Source organism: Cajanus cajan, chromosome 10 (genome assembly GCF_000230855.2).
Source record: "Cajanus cajan strain Asha chromosome 10, NIPB_CcT2T_4, whole genome shotgun sequence".
NCBI classification, from domain to species: domain Eukaryota; kingdom Viridiplantae; phylum Streptophyta; class Magnoliopsida; order Fabales; family Fabaceae; genus Cajanus; species Cajanus cajan.
The window spans coordinates 9,615,517-9,632,362 of NC_138526.1; the positions used below are offsets into that span (position 1 = coordinate 9,615,517).

General features: G+C 29.0%; 1 protein-coding gene across 1 annotated transcript; it reads left to right on the forward strand.

The window, feature by feature from the left end:
- The first annotated feature begins 417 nt into the window (after positions 1-417).
- LOC109791755 (E3 ubiquitin-protein ligase RGLG4) lies at positions 418-12,206 on the forward strand. Its single transcript, XM_020351098.3, has 12 exons — positions 418-567; positions 750-1,094; positions 7,432-7,516; positions 7,869-8,009; positions 8,096-8,209; positions 8,709-8,806; positions 8,891-8,970; positions 9,224-9,329; positions 9,942-10,069; positions 10,256-10,394; positions 11,748-11,804; positions 11,891-12,206. The coding sequence occupies exons 2-12, from the start codon at positions 786-788 to the stop codon at positions 11,975-11,977; spliced, it is 1,344 nt and encodes a 447-aa protein (XP_020206687.1). The 5' UTR covers positions 418-567; positions 750-785; the 3' UTR covers positions 11,978-12,206.
- Positions 12,207-16,846: the final 4,640 nt, after the last annotated feature.

Below are 16,846 nucleotides of genomic sequence, written 5' to 3' on the forward strand. Positions count from 1 at the left end.
CATACATGATATGAATATTAGATATAAATTAATCAATCTTTTTACAAAAGTATTTAAAAAAATAATTTTAATATAAAATAATAATTAAAATATTATATTAATTAAGTTTTATTTAACATAAATATAAAATAAAGTAAAAATTATATAAATATAAATTTTTATAAAAAAGTTAAGTTTTAAAATTTTAAAATAAATATATGATAAATTTAATTTTTATTATGATCATCTCTATAATTTTTTTTATTTTTATAAAAAAAACACATAAATATATATCTACTTTTAACTTTTCACTTTTATTTTTATATTTAATTTAATAAATCGAATATCACAATTAAAATAAATATTTTTCCTTAAAGTCAAAATAAGTTTAGATAATTTTCAAAGTAGTTATTCACTTAACGTCATACTTGATTGATTTTATAACCCCATCTCACACGCAAGGTTAATCATTCCACCTAAAACAGAAAGCCCACTCTTGCTTTAGCACTTGGTTCTTCAGCCACAACACGAATAATACAATTTCTACAAATCTCCCAAGCAAAATAAAGTGCCCAGAATCCGATACCCGTAATATTTTTTTCTTTTTTCTTCTTTATTCCTTTCAAATCCACGCATCCATCACCTTTAGTTTTGTTTACAATTTTCCATGAAGAATCAGCAGCACCTTCTTCTGCGTTTCCTTTTACAAAAACTATATATTATTTTCCTCTTATCACTAACACGACATATATATATATATATACACATAGGTGTTTCATTTTTTGAGAAAGGTAGTTGAAGATGCCATGGGCAACCTCTTTGGCAAAAATAAAAAGCAAGGAACTCAAAGTTCTAGAAGTGATAAAGGAAGAAGAATCTACACCACCACCGTCAATACCAGAGGCTTACCTTCCAATATCTCAACCCAATTGCCTCAGCGACAACCGCTATTGTATCCAACTCTAGAACCGCCGCCGCCGCTACCACCGCCGTCAATGCCCAGGAAACCAAGTTTTGGAAGAGTTAACTCCAAACAGAGCTCATCAGTAATGAATACAAAACAACCTGCCAAGAAGTATGCTTTGATTACTGATAACTTCACCACCCTTGAACAGGTATTCATTCATTTTTTTTTTAAATTTTATTTTCAGATTAATTTCTCAAAATTTTAATTAGAGAATATGAAAAAAAAAAATTTAATTTTACATCAATTACGGATAAAATAAATAAAGAGTTTATAAGAAAAATATAACCTTATTATAGAATTAAGTTATATAAAAACTCGTACTAGAGAAATTCTATAATTTTATAATATATCTTTTAAACTTAAACGTTAAGGGTTGGTGATTATTGTTTTGTCTCTACCGATATTTTTTTATTTATAATATAAATAATTAAAATTAATGGAAGGATAAGATGTATTCTGATCCATTACAAAAATATTATATATGATATTTGTATTATGCACTATTGAAAATATTATTCCAAACTAAATATTTAAGTTAATCTATCACATCCAACTCAAAAATTTAAAATAAAAATTATAGAATCAAATTTCTCTACCGATATTTCTGAATTCATTGAACTTTGGATGTATAGATAACAGTAACAAAATCTTTTTTTTATTATTATTAATTATTCATAAGTTTTATAATTGAATTAACTTTTTAACAAATTAAATTTCCATCATATTTACTCTTGAAAGAAATAACATAATCGCACAAAATATTTCGAAGTTAATTTAATAACGAATAACTTTTTCGGTGAAAAAGAAAATTCTAAAAAGTTAAGATTAGCATAACAAACATAATGATTTTTATCTTTTTTAAAAGGCTAACATGATGTTTTGAATATTTAAAAAATTAATCACTAGAATTGATCCGGTAGGAAATGGAATAGATTCAAAAGAATTCATAGTGCATGTGTTTGGATTTGCATTAAAGAAAAATGGGTATCTCCATTTTTCATGTCAATTTGATTGTGGATGTAGTGTATGATTGGAAGGATTTTTAAACATGGATTTTTAAAAAAGACGTATATCCAAACATGTTGTAAAAAATTTCGAAGAGATGCTTCTAATTTGACATGTTTATGCATTTCAAAATTCAAATCAAACACAAATTTAATATAATTATTGTAAAGAAAAAATATTTAAAAAGCTAATACAGCATCAATAAAGAATATGTACGAGTTTTCTTGTCTTCGATCTTATTTGATGTATATTATGTTAATATATATATCAAATCAAATTTTTTTCATCAAAATTAAGATCGAATATTATTTTCAAATACGAATTTTTTTTTTCAATCTCAAATAAAGCTAATAACGTGTAGTCGAAGCTTTTCCAAAAATGTGTTAATGGGTATTGAATTAGATGGGTTGGACACTAGTCATTTTCTTTATTTTATTCAACTGCTGCTTTTATTTTCCATTGATACAACTTCTTGGAATTTTCCGGAGTTATATTATCTATAAAAACATATTTTATGATATCATTTTTCTATGATATTGATTATTTTATTTTACACTTATTTCTCTTTCTAGATTTTTTATTCTACATTTTAATGCATAAAAAATATATAAATATTATTTCTATTGTAGCAAAGTATGGAAGTCTAGCCCCAAACGTCACGGGAAAAACTCAACTCACGTGGTCATCAATTGTTGTCGATTTAATTGTCGTACTCCGTGTTTAATTTTATTATATTTTGGAAAAAGATAAAACTAATTTATTTATAAACTAATTGGCATATGAATAAATAAACAGTTTAAGAATTGCATATATTATAGTTAGTTTATTTCATAATGTTTGTTCGAATTTTATTCTTTTAAAATTGTGAATAAAGTGAAAATATGTTATTTTTAATTTAAAGTGAGTTAACTTTATAAAAGAAATTTTAATTTAATTAAAGATGAATACATCATTATTTTATTTTATTTTTATACAGTTTCCCACCTTAAAGAAGTTTTTGTTTTTTGTTTGAAAGACAACTTAAAATAAGTTAAATTCTTATTACTAGTACGATTGGTACTTAATCTATGTTATTCTAATATAAACAACATTATTTTGCTTCGTGACCTTTAACGTCTTCCCCAACTCATTATTAATTAGTTTATTTTTTTAATATTCATAATTTAAGAAAAAAAATGTAATTGATTTGATAAGAAAGTGTACAAGGTGGCGGCATTTGAGGAAGGAATAAAGAATTTTCTATTTTATTTTTACATAACGAGAATAAGTTGTACTTTTTTATTAAAGTTTTAACAAAATTCTAATTATGTAGCACATGCATTTAATCGGAATTATTGGACCAATTTAACAATGTGATTGAAATAATTAAGGGGTATATTCAATAAACTAGTTTATAAATTGATAAAAACTTATAATTACCTAAAAGCTTATATATTAGGATTTGAAAAACTAGGAATTTATTAGTTTAATTAATTGAATTGAAAGTATTTAATAAAATTAGTAGATAATTTATTTTATTATAATATAAAATGATATTTATTTATTTAATAATGAGAGTGGAAGAATAATATATTAGAAAAATAATTATGAACACATAAATTATAACTTATAAACTACTCTAATTAACCCAGAAATAAGTCATAAATTAATTTAAAATAAACTATTGTACCAAATAATTTTATTTTGATGAAATTAACTAATTAATAAACTAAACCAAAAATTGTTAGATCAAATTGTTACTTATATTCCTTAATCGATGATGGAAATTTAATTATTTTGTTTTGAAAATATTAATTTAATCATTTATATCAAATACAAAGAGAAGAAAAATAAAAATAATTTTTTTAAAGATATATATCAATATTAAAGAATAATATAATATATTTATACTAAACAATAATTTTAATATATATATATATATATATATATATATATATATATTTATTTATACTTAAAAATAATTAGAGCAACATACTTTAAATATAATTAAGATTAATTAAATAATTTCAAAATAGATGTAATTCTACCCTATTGCTTATCTCTGTTCTATTAATAAACAAAAATTTATTTTATTATCAATTTTTAATTAAAACCAATTACTACAGTAATCCGTGTAAATATTTTTTCCCCTTTCTGGTGGTGACCAAAACGAACAAATATTTTCTAATGTAAAAGGTGTTTAATTTTAATATTAATTAATTGAATTAAAAAAATAGATTTATTTAATTTAAATTCGTTGTTTTTTTTTTCTTTCGAAATACTCTAAAATGTGATGGGCTAGTAATAGTAATATTTTTTTTCCAAAAATTTATTACCTCAAACTTTTTTACAGAGTAAGGTACGTGTACGCGTTTTCTGACGTTTCTCTTTTTGAGGTGAAGCTGTAATTTCTTGACTGCTAAATGTGACTAACTCATTAATGACAGTAAAGTAAAAGTAGTTTAACAAATTGTAACTTATCTCATAATGGTTAAACTTGATTATGAATAAGTATTGTATTAGAATAGTTGGTTTTTCTTTATTTTTTTCTCCTATAAAATAGTCTTTTATATATTATCAAAATGTGTCTATACACTTATAATTGTTATAAATAAAAAACTCTTATAATACTTATTATATTTTGTAGTTAAAATTTAAACGTTTTTTTAAAATATTTTTGTTAAGTTAAAGAATTTTATTTGTAATGTTCGTAAGGAAGAATTGATTTATCTTTGTGAAGATTTTTTTGTGTTATATATTTTTTTTGTCCTTTTTATATTAAGCAAGTTATAGTGTAAAATACACTATAACTTATTTCTTATATTAAGGATTGATACTAAAATCCTATTAAAAGTAGTGATGTAAAATCCTATTAAGTAGTGATCACCCTTCCCTATTGTTATCTATTAAGATCCTATATGCACGAAAAAGAAAATTCTATTAAAATCCTTCCCTATTGTTATTTCTTAAGATGAATATGTTGGATTTAATGGACATTAGTGATGTAAAAGTAGTGATCACCCTTTTTAAGCATGAAATAATTTTTTAAGAATTTCATTGTTTAAAATCTTCTTAAGGTCCTCTCAAGGAAAAAAAGCATATTTTATTAGGATATTATTCGGTGTGAATTAAGGATGGGTACATATTGAATTGAACCATATTTGAAATGTTTTTATTTGATTCGATTAACTTTACTTGATTTGAGTTTTTCACTTTTCACTTTTTAATTTGAATCCATAATTGTTTCCAATTTGATTTACATTAATCATTAAATTTATTATTAAAATAATAAAATTTAAAAAATTACATTAAATAACTTGTAAAATATACTTGTCAAGTCATCAAGTCTAATTGATAAAATTTAATATTACGAATATATTTATTGACATTATAAAATAACTTACTTAATACATATTTGAATCACTAAAAATCTAAATTTTGTGCCTTAAATCAAACCTAGTAAAAAACAATGAGATATTTTTTAATTAAGTGGATCAATTTGATTTATTTTCTGAAAATAAAATTTGAACGGGCTGAATTTGCAATTTTTTAATCCAAACTAAACCAAAAGAATTTCTTTTAGTTTAGTTCAAATTCATTAAATCATCAAATTGATTCAAACTCATGTTGTGAATAATGGCAAACATGAACCTCAATGGACCACACAGTCATCCTCCATTATGCTTCTCACAGCATGGTACACATGTGCAGGTCAAGAATCAACCTTAGCATAAACATATAACTGAGGCAATGTTTTCCGTTTCTGTTAAATCACCATGTAGGGTTAATTACAAAATGTCCTATGCCAAAAGAGAAAAAGAAATGCTAAGTGGACCTTGCTTTCATTATTTAATGATCCCAAACAACTTTTTTTAGCTACAGTCATAACATGCAGAGTTGGTGAAACAAAATCTTTGGAGAAATGATGCAAAATCAATTAATATCATGGTGTGTTTGGATGAAGAATTTATATGGGGTAATTCATTTATTTGAAGAATTTCAAATTCTTTGAGGTTAAATGCTTTGTTTGGATGAGAAATTTACAAAGAATTTGAAATCCAATCATTTGTGAAATTCCTTAAAATAGTAGAATTTCAAATTCTCCCAAAAATGGGAGAATTTGAAATTCTTCATATTTGTTTTTCCTATTTTACCTATATATTTTATCTTATCTCTTCATTTTTTTAATTATTAGATATTCAAAAATATTTTTAAAATTGTTAAACATTATCTAATATTAATTGTTAAAATTATTAAATATTATCTAATATTAATTTTTAAAATTAATAAATATTTAAAAATGGATTAATATTTATTTTTATAAAATTTAATTTAAAAATCTCAACGTATAAATATATTTTTAAAATCAATTTTACTATGATGGAGTAAAATTATCATATTCAACCTAACAATTTAAAATTTAAGAAATTTGAATTGACTCATCCAAACAAAATATTTTAAGAATAATAGAAATTGAAATCAATGTAATTCAAATACCAAGAATTTAAAATTCTTTGAATTTGTAAAATTCCTCGTCCAAACACACTATCAAGGGTTTCAACTCCACTAAGTTATCACACTCTCTTGTACCTTAATGGCCTCCATTGTCCCAAAATCACATCAAGAAGGCAGAGTCAGAAACAGAGAGGACTCTGAAATAAAACAACTAAAGGGGGTGTCATTGAGTTTGTTGGCAATTGTGTTGAAGGAGGAACCTGATAATTGTTGATACTGTTGAATGAGCAGAACCTTCAACATTTTTTTTTTCAAAGAAGAATTCTAATGATACTCTTTAATCTTAATATCGGCTAAAATTTATTAAAAATTATAAATTTTATGAGTAATTAGGAGAAAGACTCATTAAAATATATTATTTTTTAATAAACTTCAATCAACAATAAAAAAGAATGTTAAAAGAGTATCGGTCACTGGAATTCTTTTTTTTTTTTTTCAAATACCCTCCATCCAGGATATGAATTCTCTCACGTAAAATTTTTACTTGAAAGCTCTGCAATGAAAAACTTTATAGCTTTTTCTTTTATATATTATATTGACTTGATATAACTAATGAGTAATTTATCTCAATAATATATTCTTAAAGGCTATCTTTGAAAAAGCCTAATGGCATATTAGGCTTTTAAATCTGTGGAAGAATGGATGTACATTCCTCTTATTAACTTTAGTTGAAGCATAGTTTTAAAGTGTGTGGAAACAAGAATAATCCTGGTTGGAACTAGGTAAAAGTTAAATTAAGAGAAGTAAAAGAAGTCAAGCCACATTAAAAGTTGGCCCTTCCACTTTATATTTTAAATTTCTGAAACTGAAACTTATTCTTCAAATTAATCATGGAATGATATGAATTGTTTTATCCCACTAAGCAAATAAGAGTCATAAATGTAATAGCTATTATTCAATTATGAATTGTCAACTACAGTGTCATTGGCAATGCTCATTGTGAAAGGAATTTCCTAAAATTTTCGTGCCATTTTTGACTTATGTAGGTCACAACGGCCCTGAGGAAAGAAGGATTAGAATCATCAAATCTCATCCTTGGAATTGATTTTACAAAGAGCAATGAATGGACTGGTAAGTGGTAGTACATGAACAAGTGATTCCATGGTCCATTGTAAACCACATAAGATTAAGCTGTTATAAAGCATAATTGAGAGCTAAAGACTAAAGTTGGCCAAAGATGGTTTCAATTTTTTTTTTACAAGAATCAAACTCCTTTTGTAGATGGTTAATGGTTTGATGGTTTATGTAAGAATCAAACTACAAGGGATTACAACAACTCTCGCACACTGCTTAATCAACTGAGCTAAACTCCTTAGAAGATGGTTTCTTTGATCATAAAATATGAATTTAAGTTTTGGTTATAATTCCTTCAATTTATGAAATGATTTCTTTCTGACTGTTCACCTATGTGTTTTTATTGAAGGAAGAATCTCATTCAATAATAGAAGCCTGCATGCTATTGGAAGTACACCTAACCCTTATGAGAAGGCCATCTCCATTATTGGCAAGACTTTGGCTCCCTTTGATGATGACAACTTGATTCCATGCTTTGGCTTTGGAGATGGTAAAGCTCCTTAAAGCAAAACATTTATAAAAGAAAGTTTTAGTTTTTCAAGTTTAACATCTGGTTCAACTTTTATCATTATGCAGCTACCACCCATGATCAAGAAGTGTTTAGCTTTCACAGTGATCATTCTCCTTGCCATGGCTTTGAGGAAGTTTTAGCTTGCTACCAGAAAATAGTTCCAAACTTGAAACTTTCAGGTCACGATCATCCTTACTTTTTGTGTAATAGTGTTCTTATTGCAATCAGTTAGTTCAATTTGCTGTAACTGCTTTTGCGCAGCATAATTTCTGTGACTAGTAACAATTGATTATGGGGTAAAATATGTGTTTGGTCCATCAAATTATCATGAAATTCGGTTTTAGTCCTCTTGAAAATTTAATGTTTTGGTCCTTACATTTACTAAAATTTAATATGTATTTCTATTAAATGTAAGCATTAAAATTGAATTTCAGGATATTTTTTTACTAAGGAAGTATAACTTCTTTTCACTGTGGGAACAATATGGTGTTTCCGATCATGACTCCATGTCTAAGTCATGGATCAATTTTGATCATTGGTTAACAAATATAAGTGTTGAACCATTTGTATCATCAACTTTTGATTTTAAGATATTTTGAATGATTAAAAACTTATTTTATTCTTCATTTTAATGGCTTAAGATTTATGGCTGAAAGAATAGTTGCATTTTGTTTGAAGGACCAACTTCTTATGCTCCGGTGATTGAGGCTGCTATAGACATAGTTGAGAAAAATCGAGGCCAATTCCATGTGTTGGTTATAGTTGCAGATGGCCAGGTATAAAATGTTAATTACCTTCACGTGTGTGTGAATGCATGTCTCTCAAATCTTATTATTCTTATAAATTTGTTTGCTTTTAAGGTTACAAGAAGTGTCAACACAGCAGATGGAGAACTCAGTCCTCAAGAAGAGAAGACAATTAAAGCAATTGTTGATGCAAGGTAGATATCATATATAGCTTAATGCTTATCAAGATTGTTTCTAATAATTAATGTGAAAAGAACACTCCATGCCAAAATAAAACATGGCATTATGGAAAGAGAGGAAGTTAGCTAGTCTCAGCTACAACAAAAGTAACATTGTCTTTTTTACAATGTCTTTTATTTTTTCACCCTTAAAACAAAGAAGATGCATCTTATTGTCTTATTAACATTTATGTATGATCAGTTTTTCTTTTTAAATTTCTGATACCAGTGCCTATCCGCTTGCGATAGTTCTGGTTGGAGTTGGTGATGGACCTTGGGAAGACATGAGAAAGTTTGATGACAAGATACCGGCACGTGATTATGATAATTTTCAGGTATACAATCTTAACAGAACCCTTAACAGAGATTCAATTAAAAATAATTTATAAATTGAAAGATCTAATAATTTCGCTTATCCATCTTATTTTACAATTTCATGAATTTAGTCACCAAGTATTTGAGATTGTATATTTTGTTACTAATTTTTAAATTCTCATACATTTTATCACTTTTTAAAATTAATTATTAATTAATTATTGATGTGATACATTAATTATTTATATGATATATTAATCGTTGACATAATATATTAACTATTGATATAAAGTGTTGATATGACATATAAATGATGATATCATATGTATCATATCAATATTTAAAATAATACATCACCAATTAATTGATTATATTAATAATTAATGTGTCACATCATCAACTAATATTAAAAATATTAAAAAAAAATGTGAAAGTTGAATGATAAAATGTATTTTAAAAAATTAGGTTGCAAAATTTGCGAAATCATAAAACTTTGGATGTAAAAATTTAAAATTGTAATTAAATGGAATGATTTTTAAAGGTAGCAGAGAGCCATATATTTAATAATTTGTAAATAGTTGAGGGACTTGAGCTTTTATATATTGAAGCACAATATTTGGTGTTTTGTGCAGTTTGTTAATTTCACAGAGATTATGTCGAGAAACACGAGCCCCTCTGAGAAAGAAGCTGCATTTGCTCTTGCAGCTCTCATGGAGATCCCCTTCCAATATAAAGCAACCATAGAATTTGGAATACTGGGGTATGTATGATCCAAAGCTTCACTAGAAAAGTTAAAGATAGTTATAATAACATGCTCAGGGTGACACAAAACTTCAATTTAATTTCTTTGGAACAATTAATGTAGTTTAATTTCTTTGAAGTGATACATAGAATTGGCTTGTTTATGATTAACTTGATACATGTGTGTTTGTTTTTTGGAGAACAGACGTGTAACAGGGAGAGCAAAGAGAATAGTTGCAAAACCTCCTCCTGTTCCTTATTCTAGGGTTGCACCAACACCACCATCACTAGCTCGTGTACCCAGCAATACAACAGCATCCACTGCAGATGACCAAAACCAATCGGTATGTATAACTCAACCAAGCACCCAATTTCACTTTCTCTATACTGAAATGAAAAAAAATTAAAAAAAGTTTGTTTGGATATAAATTAAAAACGTTTAAAGTTTTTTCTATTGAAAATAAAGAGTATTTTTTTTAGTAAAAAATACTTAAAAGTGTTTTTAAGTTTATATCCAAATAGATCCCAATTCAATATATTCTTTGGTGACATACCTGAAAAATAAATGGTTTAAATATGTTTTTAATCTTTCAAATTTAAGGTAAATTTATTTTTAGTTCCTTAAATTTAAAATTGATTTTTTTAATCCATATAATTTTTAAAAATCTTGTTTTAGTCTTCATATTCAAATTTTGTTAAGAAATCTGTTAAATATTGTCGCATAAAATATACTTAATGAAAACATCACATTAAATTCGGATGATGTTGCACAACTTTCTCAATGTATTATAGATATATTATTGGTGACTTGAAGAATTAAAACAAGATTTTTGAAAATTACATGAGTTTAAAAAAATAATTTTAAATTTGAGGGACCAAAAATAAATTTATCTTAATTTTGAAGAACTAAAAATATATTTAAACTAAAAAAAATATTCTTCTTATATTTTTAATTCAACCACTTTTTTTTTTTATATAAAATATATTCTAATTCAATTAATATATAACTGAAATTATCATTTTACTTATTAATGAATATATAACTGAAAATATATTTTACTTACAATGGTCACACTGGAGGATAAAACCTATGAAATTATGTATACTATCTTAATATTTCACCATCAGGTTAGCTTTAATATTTTTGTTTTATTTTATTTTAGGACACTTTAGTTACTAGTTATACCAAAAAAAAAAGAAGAAATACTAATCTTATTTTTAACTAAAACTCATCCATGCTTCTTATCCTTATAACTTGAGAAAAACTCAAATTCAAATATGATTTAATTAGATATTTCCTGCTAAGGTCTCCGGGCAGAATTAGATAAATGGCCGTAAGATTATAGTTGATTGTCATGTATATAAACAAATAAGGTTAAATTTTATATGATATAAGAGAAGAAAAAAAGGACTTGTTTAGATTTGAGACGAGAATTTTATTTAATTACAAGATGTTATTCCATTTTACTTCGTTTTCTATTTTTAAACATTTGTACATGAAATGAGGCGAAAAAACTTTCTAGTTTTTTTTTTTGTAAAAAATAATTTTATATTTTTATAATTATTTATAAAATTAAGAAATTAAATATCTTAAATTAAATAGTTATTAAGATTTGCTTTTTTTTTATTTTTTATTTTATTTAACTTTGAAGTTGCTTGATGGTTTATTTGGTGTACTAATGGTGAAATATATATAGGCCTGCGCTGTTTGTTTGACCAATGCAAGAGATTTGGCCTTTGGATGTGGGCACATGGTGAGTTAGCTAGCATCTATCGTTGAATCATATATTTCTCATATTGTTCTTAGTTTTTATTGTACTTAAAATTATTTGGAACACAGACTTGCAGAGAGTGTGGATACAAGTTAACCAATTGCCCCATGTGCCGAGAGAGAATCACTAGTCGTCTCAGGGTGTACAGTGGATGATTATAATGAAAATTGTGGCGCGGTTTATGTTTTCCTTATAAGTTTGATTAAAGATTGTTTATATTCAGAAAAAGTAAATTGTGTATATTTGTTGGTTTAGTTATATTTAACTATTTGTTTTATCTAATTAGAAGTTTATTGTCTTTAGTATTTCAGTATTTACTGTAAATACTTTGCAAGTATCAAAAATTGAGTTTATAATTCAAATATATCGTAGCAGATTTTGCTCTTTTTTTTTGTGATATTACAGATTTTCTAATCTGAATCTCTATATTTTGTTTAGTTATACATCTATGTTTTCATGTTCTATTTTCAACATGGTATCAAGAGCTTCATTAAACTTTAAAAGTCTGTGAGAAAGAAAAAGAGAGAGAGAGAAAATAAGCAAAAGAAATCCACACACAAAAAAAACCTTCAAACACAAAAATTAATTTTGATAGACTACTTTACCTCCACCCCCTATATTTGATAGTAAAAACTATCACTTGTAAGCTACAAAAATGAGGACTTATCTTAAAGCTCAAAGTTTGTGGGTTATAGTAGAAAATGGAAGTAATCCACCTCCATTACTAAAAAGTCCAACAGTAACTCAAATGAGAAGTCACAATGATGAAGTGGCAAAATAAGGAAGAGCTTTTGCCATTATACAAGCAACACTTCATGATGATGTATTTATTAAGATTCTGACTCTTAAGACAGTAAAAGAGACATGAGATAAGCTACAAGAGGATTTCCAAGGGAATGAAAGAACGAAATAAATGTAGGTGTTGAACCTAAGGAGAGTTTGAATAAGTTGTAAAAATGAAAGAAAGTGAATTTGTCAAAGATTGTACTGATAGACTTTTGAATATTGTTACCCAAATCAAATTACTTGGTGAAAAACTCAGTGATCGACATGTTGTGGAGAAAATCTTGGTGAGTCTTTCAAAGAGGTTTTGATAGAAGAATTAGGAGAAATGAAGATGTGAACTCCTTCAAGCTTCTTCTAGGCACGGATCTTCTTCAAAGGAGATGTAGACCGAATGGATGGAAGCTCAAAATGGATGAGAAATTGCGGATTAGAAGACCTAATCCATAGAAGGAAGTATCCAAGCTCAAGCTACAAGGGATTGCACACTTCAAAGGGAAGGAAACTAGGTTTTCCTAAGGAATTTTGAAGGCACTCTCTAAAGCTCTCTCTCTTGGAATTTCGGTGACTCTTGAATGGCTGAATTCAATTCAGATATCTCATATATTCAAAAGTGTTTACAAAAGGTGGGAAAAGATACACTTATAGGAAGCAATTAGGTTAACTTTGGGCGGCAATTTCAAATCAACCAAATTGGCGCCTAGTTTGAATTTCAAGTTTGAATTTGAAATTCAAACTTTGGCTTCCAACGTGACTAATTCAGATGCTACCCTCATTTAGGAGTCATTTAGAAGTGATTTGAGGTGAATTTGGAGCTCACATGGCCGGATCCATCCCATGCAAACCATGTGACTCAAATTCAACTCAAATTACTTCTAAATGATGTCTAAATGAGACCTAATTCTCCTATTAATGTTTTCTTCATATAATCCTATTCTAATGACCGAAATACATTGGTCTAATGAATACAATGAATAGAGAAAAATATAAGAAGAAGAATGAGCCCAATATTGGGTATCAAAAGCCCAAAGCCCAAGAAGCCCAAAATTAAGCCCAAAACACCTAAACCCTAATCTATGGTCAAAATACAAGACCAACATGAAAATAGATTCCTATACTAAGAAAGTACAATTAGACATGGTGTATAATCAATCAAGCCCAAGTGAGAAGCACCCTAGGCCCACCAAGCCCATTGGGCCCACTAAGCTCTGAAGCAGTCAAATCTTCAAGTAACCTTCTGGCCATAGCTCTAGTGGTTGGGCCTTTAGCCCATGCTCTTCCATCAGGTTTGAATCCAAAATCTCTTCTCTTGAAGAAATAAAGATTTTTTTTATCAAATATCAATTGTAGAGCTTGTCAATTGATGGATACCTCCTTCCCATGGTTGATAATGGCATTTTGAAGAAAGGTCACCTTGCCCAAGACTATGCTCACCAAAGGTTAAGGAATGGAATGTTTAAGGTGGACAAAGGATGATAGGCATGAGATAGTGAAGGGTGGCGGAAGTGTATGGTGCTCAAAGGTGGTTGGCTCACTCCAAGTGTAGATAGAGGCCACTCTAGGGTTTCACTCTCCAAGGGTGGAGAATGAAGGTGGTTAGCCGAAGTTAACCTAGGGACTAAGGATAGGATTTGAGGCAAAGAAATGTTCTCTCAAATTCATATAATCCAAAGTATTTACATGATGTATAGCCTAGGGTATTTATAGGAGTAGGAGGCATCTAGGGTTGCATTTGGAGAGTGCATGGCCGAAATTCACAAGCCAAATGCACACCAAATGAAATGCAAATTAACCCTAGATGCAACTTGGTGGCCAATGATGGAATCTTTGGGATTAGTTAGGCTACATCTAAGTGCATGATAAGACTATGAAACCTTTGCCTTCCAATTGAGCCTAAGCCTTTCTAACACCAAAAATAGGTCCAATAGCTACAAAAATACGTCTAGGTTTTTGTTCCCACCCTAATCAAATACCTTAGCCCAAAAATAAAATCCTATGATCTAAAGCACCCCATAATACAAGGGTAAAATGGGAAATACAAAAGAAAATAAATCCTATGACTAAAGTACCCCAAAATACAAGGTTAAAATTGGCAATTAAAATAAACCTTATACTAATGAAGCTTAGGAGAGAATTAATACTCTATGATCATGAGGAGAGTGTCCCTTGGTGTGTGAGCTCCCTCCTCCTCTTCCACTCTCCTAGCCATGGACCTAGTGATGGGGCCCACATGTGTCCTCAAGGATGGTCCTCCATCATCCCCTCCTTCTTGAGAAGCATTTATCCTCAGATTAGAATCTTCATCCATATCCTCTGCTCCTAAAAATGGTGTGAGATCACATACATTAAAAGATGAGCTAATGTCATACTCAGAAGTAAGGTCTAATTTATATGCATTGTCATTTATTTTGTGAAGGACTTGGAATGGTTCATCTCCCCTAAGGTTTAGTTTTGACATCCTTTGAGTGGGAAATCTATCCTACCTCAAATGAAGCCAAACCCAATCCCCAACCTCAAAAGTGATTTTCTTTCTTCCTTTGTTGTTGTATTTGGCATATTTTTGTGTTTGCTTTTCGATTTGGCTCTTGATCTTCTCATTATATTTCTTAATAAAATCTGCCTTAGATACGCCTTCTTTGTGAAACAAGGAAGGGGTAATAGATTAAGAGGAGTTATTGGGTTAAAGCCATATACAACTTCAAAGGGTGAAAGATTAGTAGTCTTATGGACTACTCTATTATATGAAAATTCTAGGTGGGGAAGACAATCATCCCAAGTTTTCTTATTCCCTTTTAGGAATACCCTTAACAAAATGGACAAGGATCTATTTACTACTTTGGTTTGGCCATCGGTTTGAGGATGACAAGTAGTAGAATAGAGAAGCTTTGTTCCTAGTTTTTCCCATAGTACTTTCCAAAAGTGACTAAGGAACTTAGCATTCCTATCAGACACAATTGTCTTGGGTAGACCATGCAAGCGGACCACTTCCCTAAAGAAAATTTTAGCTATATAGCTAGCATCATCCACTTTGTGGCATGGTATAAAATGAGTCATTTTACTAAAACGATCCACTACCACAAAGATGGAGTCAAATCCCCTTTGAGTCCTTGGAAGTCCAAGCACAAAGTCCATACTAAAATCTACCCAAGGGGAGCTAGCTATAGGAAGGGGGCTATAGAGTCCATGAGGAATTATTCTTGATTTAGCTTTGAGACAAGTAATGCACTTGGAGCAATGCCTTTGGACATCTATTCTCATGTGTGGCCAATAAAATTTAGCCTTTAAGAAACTTAGGGTTTTGTCAACCCCAAAATGGACCATGAGACCTCCTTCATGACTTTCCTTGACCAAAATCTTTCTAATGGATCCTTGGGGTATGCAAAGTTTGCCCATTCTAAAAAGATACCCCTCAAGAAGATAGAATCCATCAAAAGGCTTTTGGAGACATTTGGCATAAGTGGCTTGGAATTCTAAATCAAGCTCAGACAATTTCTTTACATCATCAAAGCCAAGTATTTGTGTTCCTAAGGTGGAGAGCAAGGTATGCCTCCTTGATAGAGCGTCGGCTACCACATTGCTCTTTCCCTTCTTATATTTGATGATGTAGGGGAATTGTTCAAGATATTCCACCGACTTTGCATGCCTTTTATTCAACTTCCCTTGCCCTCTAAGATACTTGAGTGACTCATGGTCGGTGTGTATAACAAATTCTTTAGTCACTAAGTAGTGCTCCCATACTTGTAGAGCTCTTATGAGGGCATAGAGTTTCTTGTCATAGGTGGGGTAATTCAAGGTGGCCCCATGGAGTTTTTCACTAAAGTAAGCAATGGGGTGGCCTCCTTGAAGTAACACAACACCTATGCCTAGACCGGATGCATCACATTCTAGCTCAAAGGTTTGGTCAAAATTTGGGAGAGCTAGAATGGGTGCTTGGTGAGTTTCTCTTTTAAGGTTTTAAAAGCTTTTTCTTGGGCTTCACCCCAAAGGAATGGTACATCCTTCTTGATGGAGCAACTTGGAGAAGATTGTTGAATCTTCAAGTTCTCCATTCCAAGACCGAATAACTCTTGAGGGTTCCTTGCAATGAAGCTTGAATCTCCTTGAAGCAATCTTCAAAGGAGGAGAAGCAATGAAGAGGTTCGATTACTCCTAGCTTGTTGTAGAAGCTTGAGGAACCAAGGCAGAGGTTGAATGACCTTAGAGAGAAAATTCCCTACGGTTTTGAGAGACTCTTGAGTGAG

Excerpts from the sequence above, each read along its gene's own strand:
- LOC109791755 (XM_020351098.3), top strand. The coding sequence starts at position 786 with ATGGGCAACCTCTTTGGCAAAAATAAAAAGCAAGGAACTCAAAGTTCT. Across the intron at positions 1,095-7,431 it reads ACTTCACCACCCTTGAACAG|GTCACAACGGCCCTGAGGAA; the intron begins GTATTCATTCAT and ends TGACTTATGTAG. Across the intron at positions 7,517-7,868 it reads AAAGAGCAATGAATGGACTG|GAAGAATCTCATTCAATAAT; the intron begins GTAAGTGGTAGT and ends TTTTTATTGAAG.